The sequence below is a fragment of the Triturus cristatus genome, chromosome 7 (assembly GCF_964204655.1).
Source record: "Triturus cristatus chromosome 7, aTriCri1.1, whole genome shotgun sequence".
NCBI classification, from domain to species: Eukaryota; Metazoa; Chordata; class Amphibia; order Caudata; family Salamandridae; genus Triturus; species Triturus cristatus.
Genome location: NC_140590.1, coordinates 406,746,649 through 406,762,758, shown reverse-complemented (window position 1 = coordinate 406,762,758; position 16,110 = coordinate 406,746,649). Strand labels below are relative to the sequence as shown.

The window sequence follows — 16,110 nt, the reverse complement described above, 5'->3', positions numbered from 1 at the left end:
AACTGTATTAAATTTCAATGTTGAGTACCCAGTCGAGCATTCTCTGGCGAGGTTATTTTATTCTCTAGAGTTTTAAACTTCCTCGCCTCCTCCCTATTTTCCGAACAGATTAGACTATGAAGATGACCTCTTATGTGTGCTTTCCAGGCGTCCCATACATACTCGGGAAGAGTAGAGCCAACATTATCAATAAAATAATTGTCAATAGATATTCTGACAGATGTAACTATATTTTGACTATGTAGTGCAGACCTTTTAAAGTCCATCTTGGTGGTGCCATGGTTAAACCCCCATTAATAAAAACCGAGAACATAATGGGTGCGTGATCCGATATAATAGTAGGTAGAACTCTCATATCCTCCAAGGTCTCTAAACATTGCCTATCTATTAGAATGTAATCCAATCTCGATGCGTGTCCATGTTTTTTACTAAAATAGGTATATCCTGGGGCTGACCCTCCTTTAACCTTCCAAGCGTCAATGAGTCCGATCTCGTTCATCATGTTAACCATGGCACACCTAGAGCGTGGTGCGGTCACATGTTGGCAATAGTTAGAGCGATCCTGTCTGAGGTCAAGGAGGACATTAAAGTCCCCCCTCATGATAATGGGTGATCTAACCTCGACCAAAATGACTTGCACTTTAAGTAGATGGGTAGGATAGTCTATGTTGGGCCCGTAATAAGAAATAATGGTCTGCAGTTTTCCACTAAAATCTAACTGAACCATAACCCATCTTCCTGTGTGATCCGTTAATGTTGATCTAATAATACCACCTATCCCAGTCTTTATCAGGATTGCAACACCCTTACTTACAGCAGACTGCCCAGAGCAACAAAAAGCCTCTACCCATCTCAGTTTACCAAAGAGCTCATTGCCCTCACTAAAGCTTAAATGGGTTTCTTGAAGAAGAACTATTTTAGCCTGAGATTGTTCTATATACTTCAAGACTAGCCATCTTCTTGTCGGACACCGAAGCCCGTTAATGTTCCAGGAAATATAAGAGACTTTGTTGCTAATCATTAAATACTCCCCTTACCCTATGCCCAAACCCCCGTATAATCAATGGGGAACTCCGCCAAAGTAAAACGTGGTGAGTACGATGAGGACTTAATTTTCGATTTTTTGAAAAACTATAAGGTTTTATCCTTTAGTGGAGCAGATCAAGGGAAAAAGATGGCAGCAACCGGTACCGCAAATACCATAAGCACTGCGACCACTACCAGTACTGTGAGCACTGCAAGTAATATTGTAGGAAGTATTACAAGCAATATGCCTATAAGTACTATAAGTGCTAAAAATACTATGAGTGCTACAACAATGATAGGTAAAGTGGTGAGGGAGGGGGAGAGTTTCACCAGTGCCTGTTTACTTCCTATACTCCCCATTCTCAGTACATCTAATTCAATAGACCATATAGACCCACTGCCTCACTCTACTCTGTCCCCTATACAGGACACAGTACATCCAACAATAGTACTGTCGAATAGTTTTTCAGCTCTGGCCATTCAAGACGTGGCTCAAAATGAGGAGGCTGAGCAGGTTCAGCAGGTCAGTTGGATAGCTGAGGAGGATAATTTAGGTAAAGAAGATTCATTCGTAGCCATAGTAACACCTAAGGAGGATACACCTGTAGTGGCTCATACAGATAATACCCCCACAATTCCAGCTGTAATGCCTGTTCCTGGTACATTGGCGGATTTATTGTTAGGGCTAAAAGAGGACATTGGAAAACGTTTCACTATTTCGGAAGCAAATCAGAATGCGATCCAGGCTTCCTGTGAGATACTTGCCCGTAAGGTGGAGGAGGTTGCATCAAGGACGGATGCATTAGAAGTGGAGTTGCCAAAAATTAAGGAGGCGCTAGGTGCTACTACAGTGGCTTATGATAAACTTGCCCAGCAGAATCGAGAGATGCGGGATGACATAGAGAGATTGGAAAATCACACGAGAAAGAATAACTTAAAATTTCTGAATGTGCCTGAGGACATTGAAGGAACTGACATTAAGGCATTTATAATAGCCCTTCTTAAAACGACGGTGCTGAAGGAATCCCCGGAAGTGTATTTGGATTTATCAGCGGATATTCAGCGGGTTCATCGCGATCCATATAGGAGGAAACTAGGCAAAGAACACCCAAGGAAGATATTGGTGAATTTTTTAACTTATGCCATTAAAGAAAAGATTCTATCATTGGCCCTTAAAAAAGGTCACATAAAATCATCCTCCTTTACCAGTCCATTTACATATATGATTCGCTCCGATGTCTCATCTATAACAGCGGCTAAACAATGGGAGCTGGGCAAGAGGGTGGCAATACTTAATTCATTGGGGGCGCGTGCTCAGCTGAAGTTTCCCGCTTCACTCCGTGTGATGTGGAGTAACCATATGCACATTATACGTCAGGTGGAGGAAGCAGATACCCTGATAGAGAGAATAATGTCTGGTAGTGAATGGGGGAAGTAGAGCATTGGTAGCAGCCAGATAGTAGTAAGATACAGGGAGCAGGTTAAGAGCTTCATCGAAACACTCGGTAGGAAACATATTATAGGTCGCATATTAGTTACATTCTATTTACTTCTTAATATGTACTTTATATGTACTGCATATCAAACGCACACATCTTGAGCACAATCACAAACTTTTTTTTTTTCCTTCCTAATCATGCACGCGGGGGCGCTGTCAAAGGGCGTATGCCCAGGAAAATAGGGAGTGTCCTCCAGGGCCGGAAAGGGGTTTTGGGGTGTTGTTGGGTGGGGGAGGGGAGGGTTGGGAGGGGCAAAAAATCGAAATCCAATGTGTGTTAGGAAAACTGAATTTTGCAGCCAGGGTCATCCCCATGGGGAGGGTTTTCGCTCGAAGACTAGCAAGGGCCACGGCGGGGGTGAAAAAGAAGCATCACTGGGTCAAGCTAGGTTCAGGTTTAAAACAGAACCTAGCCGTGTGGGACGACTTCCTTTCCTGGGTCAATGGGGCGGTGATATGGCGGCAACCGTGGGTGGGCAGTCAGGAGCTGTGCTTATTCACGGATGCCTCTGGTAGGGAGGGCTTCGGGGCAATTTTGGGCGGGGACTGGTGTGCTCAGGCTTGGCCCAACGCTTGGCGCAAGAGCATGATCACAAAAAACATAACGGTACTCGAGCTCTTCCCCACTGTAGTTGCTTTGCACCTATGGCCCGAGGCGTTGTCGGACAGAAAGGTCCTATTCTGGTCTGACAACATGGCGGTCGTCCAGGCAATTAACGGTCAGACAGCCAGGTGCCGGCTGGTACTATGCTTGTTGAGGGAATTGGTTAGGGTCTGCCTGCGCACCAATGTTGAGTTTAAGGCCAGGCACATTGAAGGTGTAAAAAATGTGGCAGCTGATGCTCTTTCTCGTTTTCAGTGGCTCCGTTTCAGGGAGGCCTGACCGCGGGCGAGAGCTCAGATGACCCCATTCCCGGAACACCTTTGGGGGATCCTGCAGTGGGACAACAGCGGAAGGCGATGGGAGAGAGGGCACTGGCTCCAGGTACCAGGAAACGTTATGGTACATACATGGCAACCTTTAGGGCGGCGTCCCTGGTGCTGGGTACTTCAGGGACAACAATGGAGATTAAAGTCAGAGCATTTGTCGTATGGGCAAGGGAGCAGGGGAAAAGTCACTCCTGGGTGGGTAGCCATTTAGCGGCGGTGAGCCACGATACCAGGTTATCCGGGGGGCAGATCCCACCAATTCTTTTGCCATCCGGGCTGCCATGAAGGGTTGGGCAAGGGACGAACCCAGGGTGCCCGACAACCGAGCTCCCATTGACTTTGACATTCTGAGGGGCATGCTGGGCGTACTTGAGGCGGTCACCTATTCTCCATATGAGGCCACGCTGTTCTCTGCTGCTTTCTGCCTAGCATTTTTCAGCGCATTTCGCATCAGCGAGCTGGTGGCCAGGTCTAAGCATGACAGTTCGGGGGATGCTCTAGCCCTATCAGATGTGACCGTCACTGACTCCTTGAGCATTCGCTTCCGGTGGTCAAAGACCGACCAGGTGGGGCGGGGGATTGACTTGGTTCTCTGGCCCCTTGGCGACCCTAGGTTTTGCCCAGTCCACTGGGTGAAGGTGTTTCTGGGGTGCCGCCCCCCCGCCCCGGGGTACTTACTGGTACACAGGGACCAGACTCCGGTGACCAGATACCAGTTAGAGCGTATGATTAGGGCCAGCTTGTCCAGGGCGGGGCTGGACCAGCCAGAGAAGAGGTACTCCAGCCACTCTTTCAGGATTGGAGCGGCCACCGCGGCCCACCTAGCTGGATTAGCGCCCGCCAAGGTGAAAAAAGTGGGGCGGTGGGAGTCGAACTGTTACAAACGTTATGTTCGGCCCTGACACAGTGGCCCCCCCTTACCCTCCTTTTGTGGTTTTGCCGTGATTTGTAGTGATTTTGTTACTATGTGGATAATCTACTGTTGAATAAATAACCATGAGTGTGGACCATGTCTCTTGTTTTTCTAGGGTGTTTGGTGTGGGTGATCGGGCATTCATTTATTGCCAGGGCAGCCCAATGGGCCTCGCACCGAAACTGGATGCGGCACTTCCCACACACACAGGTTGAGTGGATGGGTTTCCCCGGCATCAGATGGTTTGAGCTCCGGAACAAGCTGGAGCAGAGGCTGGTTTCGCAGGGCTCCACCCTCCCCCACACTTTGGTGATTCACCTTGGGGGGAATGACCTCATCACCCTAGGAAGGAGACTGTTGCTGCTAGCCATGAAGAGAGACCTGGGGAAGATTTGCAAGCGCTTAGGCCAGTGCGAAGTCATCTGGTCAGAGATTATCCCACGTAGGTCCTGGCGGGGGCCAAATCAGCAGAGGCAGTGGAGCATTCTAGGAGACGTATCAACGGGGCAATGCGGAAGTTTACGGAACAAAGGGGCTTAGGTTTTATACGCCATGAGATGATCAGGGGGAAAGTGAAGGGATATTTCGATTTGGATGGGGTGCACCTGTCCCAGGTGGGCATGGATCTCTTTCTCCTAGACTTAAGCGAGGCGTTATAGATGAGAGGGTGCAGGTAAGAGCAAGGTGTGGTGGGTGGCCCTGGCGGCGACGGTGAGCCGCCTCCAGGGCTGTGGCGGAGTTACAGGGTGATCTGGAAGCAGGCCGGTACAAAGGGTACCTCTGCGCGGCACCATAGGGGGTGCCTGAGCCAAAACCGAGGAGCCTCAGGGGAGGGTCCCGGAAGCCGTGTCGGCGCCCCACTAGTCCTGCAGGCGGTTGTGGGCCTGAACAACCAGGGGGTTTGCTATGCGACGCTCCGCCCCGAGAGGCGGGGCGTGAGTAGAAGTTACCAATGGCACGTGATCCTAGAAAAGAATCACCTGGATGGCAGCAAAGGCGGGGTCGCTTCCGCGCTCCCCGGCTCATCAGGCGGGCAGGCGGCCCAGTTGGTTGCCTGCCCTTGGATCGCCCGTAAGATAACCCACCCATTACATATTGTAATACGTAATAAACCTGCAGCAAATTTTACCCAACTCAACAGTCTGTGTGTGTGTTATTTGGGTATGCATTGTGGGGGAGGGGGGACAGAGGGGTGCCCCTGGCGGTGCTATGCCGCCGACCGCGGCCCCCGCAGGGGGCCAACTCAGCGGTCGGCGCCCTAGTATCGTCGGGGCACCGGTCACCCCTCCCCACCCCCTCCCAAGGGGAGGGGGCAGGGACGCCGACTGGTGTCTCCCTCTCCTCGTGTGGCCGGATGTGACACGCAAGCGCGTCACTTCCTGGCGCCTGTGGGGAAGGGGAGGCTATTTAGCCTTCCCCCACCCTCCTGGCGACCTCTTTGTCGCCCACCACGCCGCATCCCTCCCTACCACTTACCCGGCGTAGGAGTCGGGTGGGGGGGTTTCAGAGCGTTGTAATGTTTCTTTTTTCGTTGCAGGCGGAGTTACAGGGCGATCTGGAAGCAGGCCGGTACAAAGGGTACCTCTGCGCGGCACCATAGGGGGTGCCTGAGCCAAAACCGAGGAGCCTCAGGGGAGGGTCCCGGAAGCCGTGTCGGCGCCCCACTGGTCCTGCGGGCGGTTGTGGGCCTGAACAACCGGGGGTTTGCTATGCGACGCTCCGCCCCGAGAGGGGGGGCGTGAGTAGAAGTTACCAACGGCACGTGATCCTAGAAAAGAATCACCTGGATGGCAGCAAAGGCGGGGACACTCCCGCGCTGCCCGGCTCATCAGGCGGGCAGGCGGCCCAGTTGGTTGCCTGCCCTTTGATCGCCCGTAAGATAACCCACCCATTACATATTGGAATATGTAATAAACCTGCAGCAAATTTTACCCAACTCAACAGTCTGTGTGTGTGTTATTTGGGTATGCATTTTGGGGGAGGGGGGACAGAGGGGTGCCCCTGGCGGTGCTATGCGTTAGTGCACACATCGCCAAAACACCGGCTCACCGAGAGGATACAAGCAGACAGGGTTTAACAGAAAATTGGGTGCCATGCTGAAACAAAGCACAGCGCCCACGCATATAGCTATGTGTTCCAGCACAATGCAGGTGGGGTGCGAATCGAAGGCGGAAATCCACAACTACAAAGCAGATGGGGCAGAGGTGCGCATAGATGGTAGAAAGCAATATCTAAACAAGCGGTTGCGAGGGTCCCGGCACCTCCGAAAGTGAAAGCATGCACAGAACGCTGAATGTAAACAAAGCATGTCGTCCTGCCTCAAGTAGGACAAACTTAATAAAGAATATAGTGCTTACCGTGTAATACTCGAAGTAAAGGGGCCGGTAGCCATGGGCGGATACAAATGACATGGCGGTACTAAGGAGGGGCTAAAAATCCTATTAAGGAATCAGAAGGCAGCATTTCTGAAGGACATAGACACAAACCAATGAAAAATACAGGCAGGGCTTCTCCTCCGTACTCTACCTACAATAGATTGCCAGAACAGCGCTCGACCTAACAAGGAGCTGAGGGAGCGCAGTCCCTGACAGTAAACAGAGGGCGGCGCAAGGGTGTAAACAAGCCGTGAGACACCACACTGAGCTGAATTTGTTGTCATAATCACAACTGCAGTAATGTGCGTTAAAGCAAGTACAGGATGACAGAAACAGGATAGGTACTGTGCCAGCATTTTTACACAAGGCACTCTCAGATAGCACATTAGAAGTCGCTGCCTTGCATGGTCTGGTCTACAACAAAATGACAATAGCTCCTTAAAAGGTGACTGTATTCAAAGTGGGCGCTACAAAAAAAGACAGCTTTGTCATGTTGTTAATGATTCTCATCGTGCATGCTGCTACCATATTAAATTGGGGCAACAGTCATTAAAAATCATAACAGTAGCAACTTTTTCTGAGCATCGGCAACGCGTAACTAGAAATCATTATAAATAGTTGAGGTCACAATTCTCTTTGTTGCAGGGAAGGGGGAGTGGAAATCGTCCCCCCCCCTGAAAACAGTCTCTAACATTTGCCCTCGGTCTTTGAATGCACAGAAAATGCAATGAGAGGAGAACATGAATTACAGCCCTCTTTCAAAAACAGACCTGGACCGACTGAAGACATGAAGACATTGAGCGCTCTGGTCAAATGCTCTTAGAGAAGGGGAAAAGTAGTCCCGAAATAGATGTTACAATGGGACAAGTGGAAGGGTACAAGTACTGGGGGACTGTTCTGTAGGGGTAAACAACTGTTGAAAAGGAAGGACAAAGAGGAAGGATTGACCACTAGAAAGCAAGGATTTATTAAGGACACTGAAACAAACAAATGAAAAACAAGTATTCCCTGTAACCCTACATAAGAAGTATATACTAAAGTATACACAAGAGGTCCCGAAAGCTCAACCTTAAAAGAAGCAGAGAAGAACACGTGGGCACCTATGGTCTTAGTTACTCAACTAAAGATCCTAAACAGTTTTGGAAAATGGTAGCAGATAGTTTTTCTTCATCATAAGCATACATGAAAGTGGCAACGCTAGACCAGGAAATCTGGGACTACAATAGCTGACCTACAGTCGACTTAAATGTATAACTAGAGATGAAGAGGTGGGCGGGAAGGGGGGGTCATAGGTGCACTGAGAAAGATGCAAAAGACTTGCACTCTGCAGCTGTTCTGTTCTTGATTTATATTTCCTTTATTGTTATGACACAAATACGCACATTATAAGGAAACCAGTTTCAGAAAACCTTGTCCATTGAAACTGTTAGAGGTAAATGGCCAAATTGTTCATACTACACAGCTACAAAAAACTCACTTCTACTCCACTTCAATTGCTCCCAAATGAAGTGGATACAACGAAGCAGCCAGTTATTACACTCCTCTCTTGCTCCTTTAGAAAGAAATTATACAGGTCTCAAGATATCTACATACTCACTTGCTTTGGCGAGTAAGATTCTATCAGGAAGAGCTATTTTCAAGGCCTACTGGCCTGCTCTGGCAAGCTGACAACTAATAGGTCTTCTGTTCACTAAGAGAGTGAATGAGCAATAAATATACCTTTATTCTTGCTTTTACATTGTTACATTTGCTCTGCATTCAAAGACAGAGGTCAAATATCAGTTCAAGTTCCCTGGGGGTTGGTGTTTACTTTTCTTTCTCTAACTTGTTAGAGGATTTTGTAAAGTGAACTGTCTGACAAATGTGCTGACGTGTGAAATACAATGCTGTAGGATGGCAGGTTTTTTTCTAACACAGCATTTAAAGAGTTTGCAAATGAACTGTACAAATATTTCAAAATATATTTCAGTAGTTAGGTAAGCAAATATTTTTGTAATTCTGTGTGATGGAAACAAAGATTTAAATAGGATCAAAACCAATCAGACCATCTTACTTGGTGATGTGCAATATTTTTGCTGAAACCCAATTTCCATACATTATTGTGTATACGGTATTTAGTTTTACCAGTGAAACAGCATGCTAGTGGGAACGTTTGTGGCCATTTCAATGGGAAATGTGCTGTCTGTAAATGACAGTCCACTACCACATTATTATTAATATATTTATTACAAGTGAGAGTTTTCAAATATGAACTGAGAAACATTCCTGTCTCCACTCTGATGTCAATGCAATTAGTTAACTAAGAGGCAAGTGGGGGATTGTGTGTACCCCCATAAGAGGGCTAGATTATTATTACACACGGAACAAAAGTATAGTCTATTAAATCAACAAAAGAGTTTTTGTACCACAGAAATGCTGAACGCACATATTTGAAGGCGCTCTCATATGTGGTAACAGAGAAAAAGGTGGCTCGGTAAAATAAAATAACACTATTTAAAAACAGTTTACGGGTCAAGCACATTGCAATTAGGTTGAGTACATTATTGAAATCACTGGAGTTGCAGGTCTTAGAACACTTTTATGATTTTTCGAGGCTTGTTATACAACTGGTGGGGAGTTCTTACCTGAATGTATGAACATGTGTTTGGTGTAATTTTTTCTGGAGCTGAAAGTCTTCTGGCAGTGGCTGCACTCGTAGGAGGGCTCTGTGCTACGAGACGGTCCAGGGTTCTGGGAGGGGTCATTCTGTGCTGGACCAGAAGGCACATTCTGACACATCTGAACCAGATTCGTTGCACCTTCTTGTTGGACACTGTAGAAGCCCTGAGCCACCCCGGGCTGACTCTGGTTGGGGTGAGACATGTGAAACTGGAAAATACTCGATGTGCTTGTTGCACCACCAGCTGGCGCAGCAGGCTTCATCTCCCGCTGGATAGCAGGAGACACAAAAGCGATTCCCCTGGACTCAAACACACGGGAATTGAATGGAGGGACTGGTTTGAATTCACTGGTCGATGTGGCTATGGTCCTCAGAGCAGGAACTTCCAGGCTGCAGTCTGTGTGGAATTTATCCCTATCCTCCAGCGAGCTGTCCCTACTACCTTCTGGGAGGCCCTCCTCACCCTGCCATGGTGGTATGAAGGTTTCGGAGAAGAGATCTTGGTTACTGAAGAAATCTTGCCCTTCGGCTGCAAATTCCAACGGGCCGCCGGCATCCTTCCGGTTGCTAGGGGTATTCTGAGCTTTGCTCAAGTCTTGCATTTGCTCAGGTTCCGCGAATGTCTCTGGCTTTTCTGTATTGCTTTCTTCTTTGTCATCTTTCTCCTCTTCTTCATGTGGTCGGTCCTCCTCTTCCTCTTCATCTTTGATTACCACAGGAAAGGAGTCAGACAGCTGAAGTCGGACAGGCTGGCGCTGCTTCCGGCTATGGCAGCTTGGTGGGGCCTCCACCTGCTGCAGGTACTCCACAGATGCCCCTTCACCGTCACTAGAGGCAACAGGCTCCACTTCCGGCACCATTACTTCTCTCACCTCCGTTAACTGTCTATGCTGAGAGGAGAGCAGATCTCTTAGTTTGTAACGCACCTCTGAGGCGCAGAGGATCTTGGGGGGCTGAGTCATGGACCCAGACTGAGTGACTATGCCCATCTCATTGGCCTTTGGAGCAGAGGGGAGAGAATCGGAGTCTCTGAGAGCAACAGTAAATGCTCCTTCGATTTCCTTTGTCTGCCTCTGAGATTTATTGGCAGAGATTCGGCTTTGGTTACTGTAGAAAACAGTCGCGCTGCTGGCAGATGGGGGCTTGTTGGCCCGGTTCTGTGAGATGATCTGAGTGCATTCGTCAATCACAGTCTTGATCTGCAGGATGCTTGCAGCAGTGAGTATCTGCAAGGCTTCAGACTGAGCCACCACAAGAGAACCACTGTACATAAACTCCACCAGCTGCTGGACCACTTGTGTGGGTACCACGGGTGGTACCTCAATCTCAGAGTAGCCTAAAAGCAGCTTGTCGTGGAAAAAGGGGCTGCCAGCAGCCAATACACAGCGGTGAGCACGTAAGGTGGCATCGTGTATGTGTACAGTTACGTCACAGAAATGCCCACCCAGGCGCTGTGCATTCAAGGTCTCTAGTAGGGACTTGCTGAAGTTCTGCAAGTGGATATAATGCACGGCCTCGGACATTTCTCCTGCCGGAAAATACGAACAACAATGGAAGGGAAAGATGGGAAATGCAAAGAGTCCGATGCTGACACCAGATGAAAAAGTCTTCTTTAGTAAACCACCGTGACTGGCCTGCAAACAAAGAATAATACATCTTTAGTCGCTTACAATAACAGGAAAAGTAAACTTCTTCACAACACAGTTAATAAACTGTCTGCCAATTTTACAGGCCCTAGTCCACTGGCAATGATATCGAACACAGATTCTCGGCTGAATTTGACTCCTGTACCTTCGGCCCTTCGATACTTCCGGGAACCACCTGTCCTCGGAATCCCCTGATGATTCAGTGCAACTATCCACTGACCCCCATGAGGGATGCTGTGGTCACCATGTGCGATTGTTATATGAGATTATTAACCCACTGATCCGCTTGGTAACGCTAATGACCCAACAGTGGTACAAGCTGTCCCCGTTTTTTTGTTCATGGATATAAAAACCCCATCCGTATGTTGCACCAGACATACAAGTAAACAACAAGCGCCTCCAACACAACAAAGAAAACGGAGTACAGTCTGAGACTGAAATATCGAGTGGTAACTCGGGGCACCGATCTGTTTAAAAGCTGTACATGCTCGAGCTGTCCGAGGCAGTTTTCGCGGAAAAGCAATGCCACTGTACTTTTCTAGCAATTACAGACTCCTGCACTGATCTAGGGGCAGATTTGCCTTTGGTACACTGGTCAGAATATATAGTTCACCAAAAGTGTCAATAGATGTGTACCGCGCCCTCGTGGAGGATCCGCATGTAAACACAAATAATTCTACAGCAAATAGTCAAGGGGCATCTCAAAAATTAAACTATTGTCAAATGTAAAACGTTCGGGATATATTACACCATTATCAACCAGTACTCCTGCTGATGTTCAGCCCATTTAAAAGCTTACGAGCAATTACAGGGCAGCATTTCTTTTACATTCATTGTAGTAATTTGTTGATTAGTTCTGCCATTGTAGATCACGGAAATGTATAATAATATCAAAAGCATAAACTGCCACCGGAGCCCTTTGACACCCACGGTACCTCCGTTTTCTTTTACCGCTCCCTCCCACACACTGAAATGTTATGCATAAGATCCACGAAACACCAGCCACTTCAACGTAATATCTGCTGTCCATTAGTGATTTTTAACGCTTGATATGTCGATAATCTCAATACTTCCGGGTCGCATAACAGCCAATCCTAGGGCTGAACATATTCAGATCGCTGTATAGGAGTGGGCGGGATACGTAGAGATCTGGGATTGGAGCATGGGCAGAGCCAACCCTAGTGCCCTGCATAAAATTCCTAAATGCTGATTGGTTGTTGAGTCCAGACTTGCGTCCGAGAGGTCCTTTGAGGTGACAGACGCGTGAAATCACTGTCAAAGACAGCTGATCGCGCCCGCATGTCTGCTGCATTCTTGGAGCTCAGGTCGTGTACATACTTGTCACCGCCACCGCCTTGAGCATCAAGCATTGGCAAATGCATTCGCCTACTTATTAATAATACGCCGTTTTTTTGTTGTTGGTGAGCATTTTTTATGTTTTGGGCAGATTTATATAGTGCGAACTCGACCGGAAAGTACTGGAGCGCTTTACATGAGCACCGGTTACGTTACATTCATTTCAAACCTTTATTTCGGTCAATTTCAACCATAAAAGATACATTTTAACACTTTTTCCATAGATATGAATTTGTCAATCAATTAGTTTTACTACAACATGTTAGGGCAATAGGGTACATTTACACGATCCATTCCTGCTATGACATTAAAACTTAGTACTTCAATAAAAACAATAAAAACCATTTAAGAATCATATAAGAGCTAGGCGTTTCAAATAAAACCACATTATGTTAAAATCCATACGTTTTCAAATCATGAGCACATCATGTATTATCAGAATTTGATTAGTATCATCTCTAAGAGTTGAACTTTATAGGATCACAGTTCACCAAAAAACTTCCATTAATTAATAAAGTGCAAAGTACAAAGGTCTATAAGAGTATAAGCTGTAATTGCATGATCTTGGCTATTATAGCTTTATTCCAATTTTAGCTCTTATAAGGTTCACATTAAATAAGAATCTACCTACACTAAAGACAATAAATTGTGACGTGTCTGTCTTAAGTATACGTTCTGCCTCTCTACAGTGTCTAACATTCAAGTTTTTACAAACTGGTTTAATCTTTTCCTAGGGATATCGTATGAGGAACAGAAGAATAATATGTGTAAGTCATTTTCCTTGACCTCTTTTGTACATAACACGCACCAATAACAGCTACTATCGCCATAGTTATTACCCCATCTAGATTTATTAGCGTTTGTCTGGAGAACCCCGTATCTAAATTTCAAAAACAAGGATTTAGCTAATTGTGGACGTACCTCATCTAGAAAGGGTTAAAAGTGTGCTACATCTTTGTAGAGGAGAAATCTTGATGTTAAAGATCTCAAGCTAGAGCTATGTAACACGTTGTTGTTAATATAGGCCCAAAAGGAAGACTTTAATAGGTTCCTACACGACATGGTCAACTGGGATGGTTCTTCCCAAAAGTGCGATAGGCCTAGCTTCTTCAACCACGTTGTCACATGTTTAAGCCATGGGATATCCTTACATTGATCAATTTTCATGATCTCCTCTAGACCTTCTTTGTAGTGCAATAACTCTGGGGTTGCCCAAATCCTCACCCAGAATAAAAGAGGTCATAATAGAGCATGGTGATCGGTTCGTTTAATGTTGAGATCCATAACAGCTGGAATCAGGGGTGTACTATTTGGGAGGCATAATAATTTCCGAAAGAAGTTATTTTCTCCCAATTCGAAATTCTTTTTGCAGTAAGGCCCCTATATTTCTGCTCCATATAGAGCGGCTGATTGAGCTTTGTATTTAAATACCTCTAAAGCGAGTGAAACTGCTTTCGAGATACTCGCCCCATGTTTCTTCAGAATAGGGATTTTTGGGGCATGATTATCCTGTTTTTTACAGTTGTGGCTTCCAGGTCAAGTTCAAGTTCAAAAGCTTTATTCGGTATGTAAGATACAACCATATAAGCAGAACGAAAAACATAAAACACATGAAATACATAGCAGACTAAAATATCTTATATGCAGAGCATTACAGAAGACTGTGTAAAAGGTCATTATTAAAGTGCAGTGTGCTTCCTTAAACAGTTCAGAATTAAGCCTGGGACTTGCTAACAAAGTATCCTTAATATTATGTGGCAGGTTTACAGTTTCCGCATAAAGTGTCTAGTGCGTTACAAATATGCACAAAGTGCTATGTATAAGAACAATAACAACGATGTGATGTACATCCAAAATCATCTCGAACTTTAAAAGTACAAAAGAGTACAAAAGAAAGTCTTAACGAAACATAAATGTGGAAAGTACATAAGTTGATTGGAGTTAGGCAGAGCATACTATAGACTTCCTAATATTTATACATTTTAGTACATATGATGCTACAAAAAAACAGATATCAGGGCTTTCCAAAGTTAATAAGACCCTCATTGCAGATTTGGTGGACCGAACCTTATATTTTAAAAAGATAGGTTTAAGATAAAACTTCCTAAAATGACAGTAAAATTTACAGAACAATAAAAAGTGACAGCAGCTTTGTTTTGAAATATTATCACAAGGACACAGTATATTAGGTTTGATCTTCATGTGCGGGAATGAGACTAAATGGTGCACAATCCCCAGCCTTATGCGGGATAGGACAAATCGGTGAGAATTATAAGTCACAGTCGCACGATATGTCTGAAAACCTCTCCTAAGGTTCAAACCAAGGTAAGAGGCAACAGTTATTAAGTTACTGGACTGACTCTCTCTAGCCGCGTTCTTATATGCTAGAAACTTTAGTTTTATATCTTTCTTTGATATCAGTGCAGCTGCTTCTGGGTTCAGACGGATATTGCAATCAAATAGAAGATTAAACCAGTAATAAATATAGCTCAGCCATGGTATACGTGACAAATTATCAAGGTTCAAACAGTCTTTAATAATTGTTTGTGTAAATATTGTCTCTGTTTTTGACCAAATGGAGCGCCAGAGTAATAATGGGCGTAATGCAGCTAGGTCCATAATGAAGTCGATACCGGCTTCCATGTGAGTTAGCAAATTTGGAACTGAGGGGGGGGGGCACATAACAATTTCTTCAAAAACTTATTTTCATCATTCTGTAAGAGGTTAACAGGATGGTGGCCCCATACACCTGCTCCATACAATGCTGATGAAATACACCTAGCTTTGTAAATAGCCAACATATCTTTTATCCTCCTTTGCCCTAATTTAGCTGCAAATCTAAAAATACTACTGGTATTTCTGTTCATCTTCATTCTCACGTTCTCGTCCTCTTTAGTCCATTTCCCGTCTCCTGAGAATGATATCCCCAAATAACAGAAACTGTTGACCAATTGTATCTTCTCTTTATCAATATAGAAGGTGGATTTTGATTTCACCTTCTTTCCACAGATCATAGCAAAGGTCTTAGTTTTATTGACTACCAGTTTCCTGTCATTAATAAATAGCACGAATCTATCTATGAGACGTTGTAAACCATTCTGTGTTCGTGATAAAAGAACAGCGTCATCTGCATATAATAAAATTGGGGTAACACTTCCGTCAATCATAGGGGCGTCTGAAGGCAATTTACTTAAAATCAAGTCAATTTCATTAATAAATAAAGAGAATAAAAACGGTGCCAAGACGCAACCCTGACGAATCCCTCTAGCAACTTTAAAAAAGGGTGTACATTCCCCCTGAGGACCATAACGAACTTTACATGAAAGACCGGAGTAAAGCCGTGCCAAAAAATATACACACTCTTTGGGGGCACCTAGTTCTAACAGGGTGTCCCATAGAATACTGTGGTCTACAAGATCAAAGGCACTACTCAGGTCTGCGAAACAAAGGAACAGGTTGCCATCCTTTGCAACAGTATATTTATGTATGAGGAGGTCAAGATTAACGCACTGCTCCAACGTCCCCAGACCTTTTCTAAATCCATATTGTGCCTTTGATATGATCGAATTATCCTTGGCCCAGGTCTCAAGTCTTTTTAAAATTATTCTACTCATGATTTTTATCGACGCGTCCAGTAGGGAAATTGGGCGATAATTGCATGCCTCAGACTTGGAGCCTTTCTTAAAAAGAGGAATAATTATAGACTG

At 45.5% G+C, this 16,110-nt stretch overlaps 1 protein-coding gene across 4 annotated transcripts in view; it reads right to left on the bottom strand.

Moving 5' to 3' along the window:
* ZBTB45 (zinc finger and BTB domain containing 45) overlaps positions 1-16,110 on the bottom strand; it is a 458,931-nt gene that overhangs the window by 107,419 nt on the left and 335,402 nt on the right. For 3 of the 4 annotated variants that reach the window (XM_085616670.1, XM_085616669.1, XM_085616667.1), the window contains one exon: positions 9,367-11,035. In XM_085616670.1, the coding sequence (XP_085472796.1) occupies positions 9,367-10,924 (1,558 nt within the window). In that variant the 5' untranslated portion in view covers positions 10,925-11,035. Of the gene's footprint in view, positions 1-9,366; positions 11,036-11,982; positions 12,121-16,110 lie in introns of those variants that run through there. The other variant, XM_085616668.1, reaches the window with a different exon arrangement.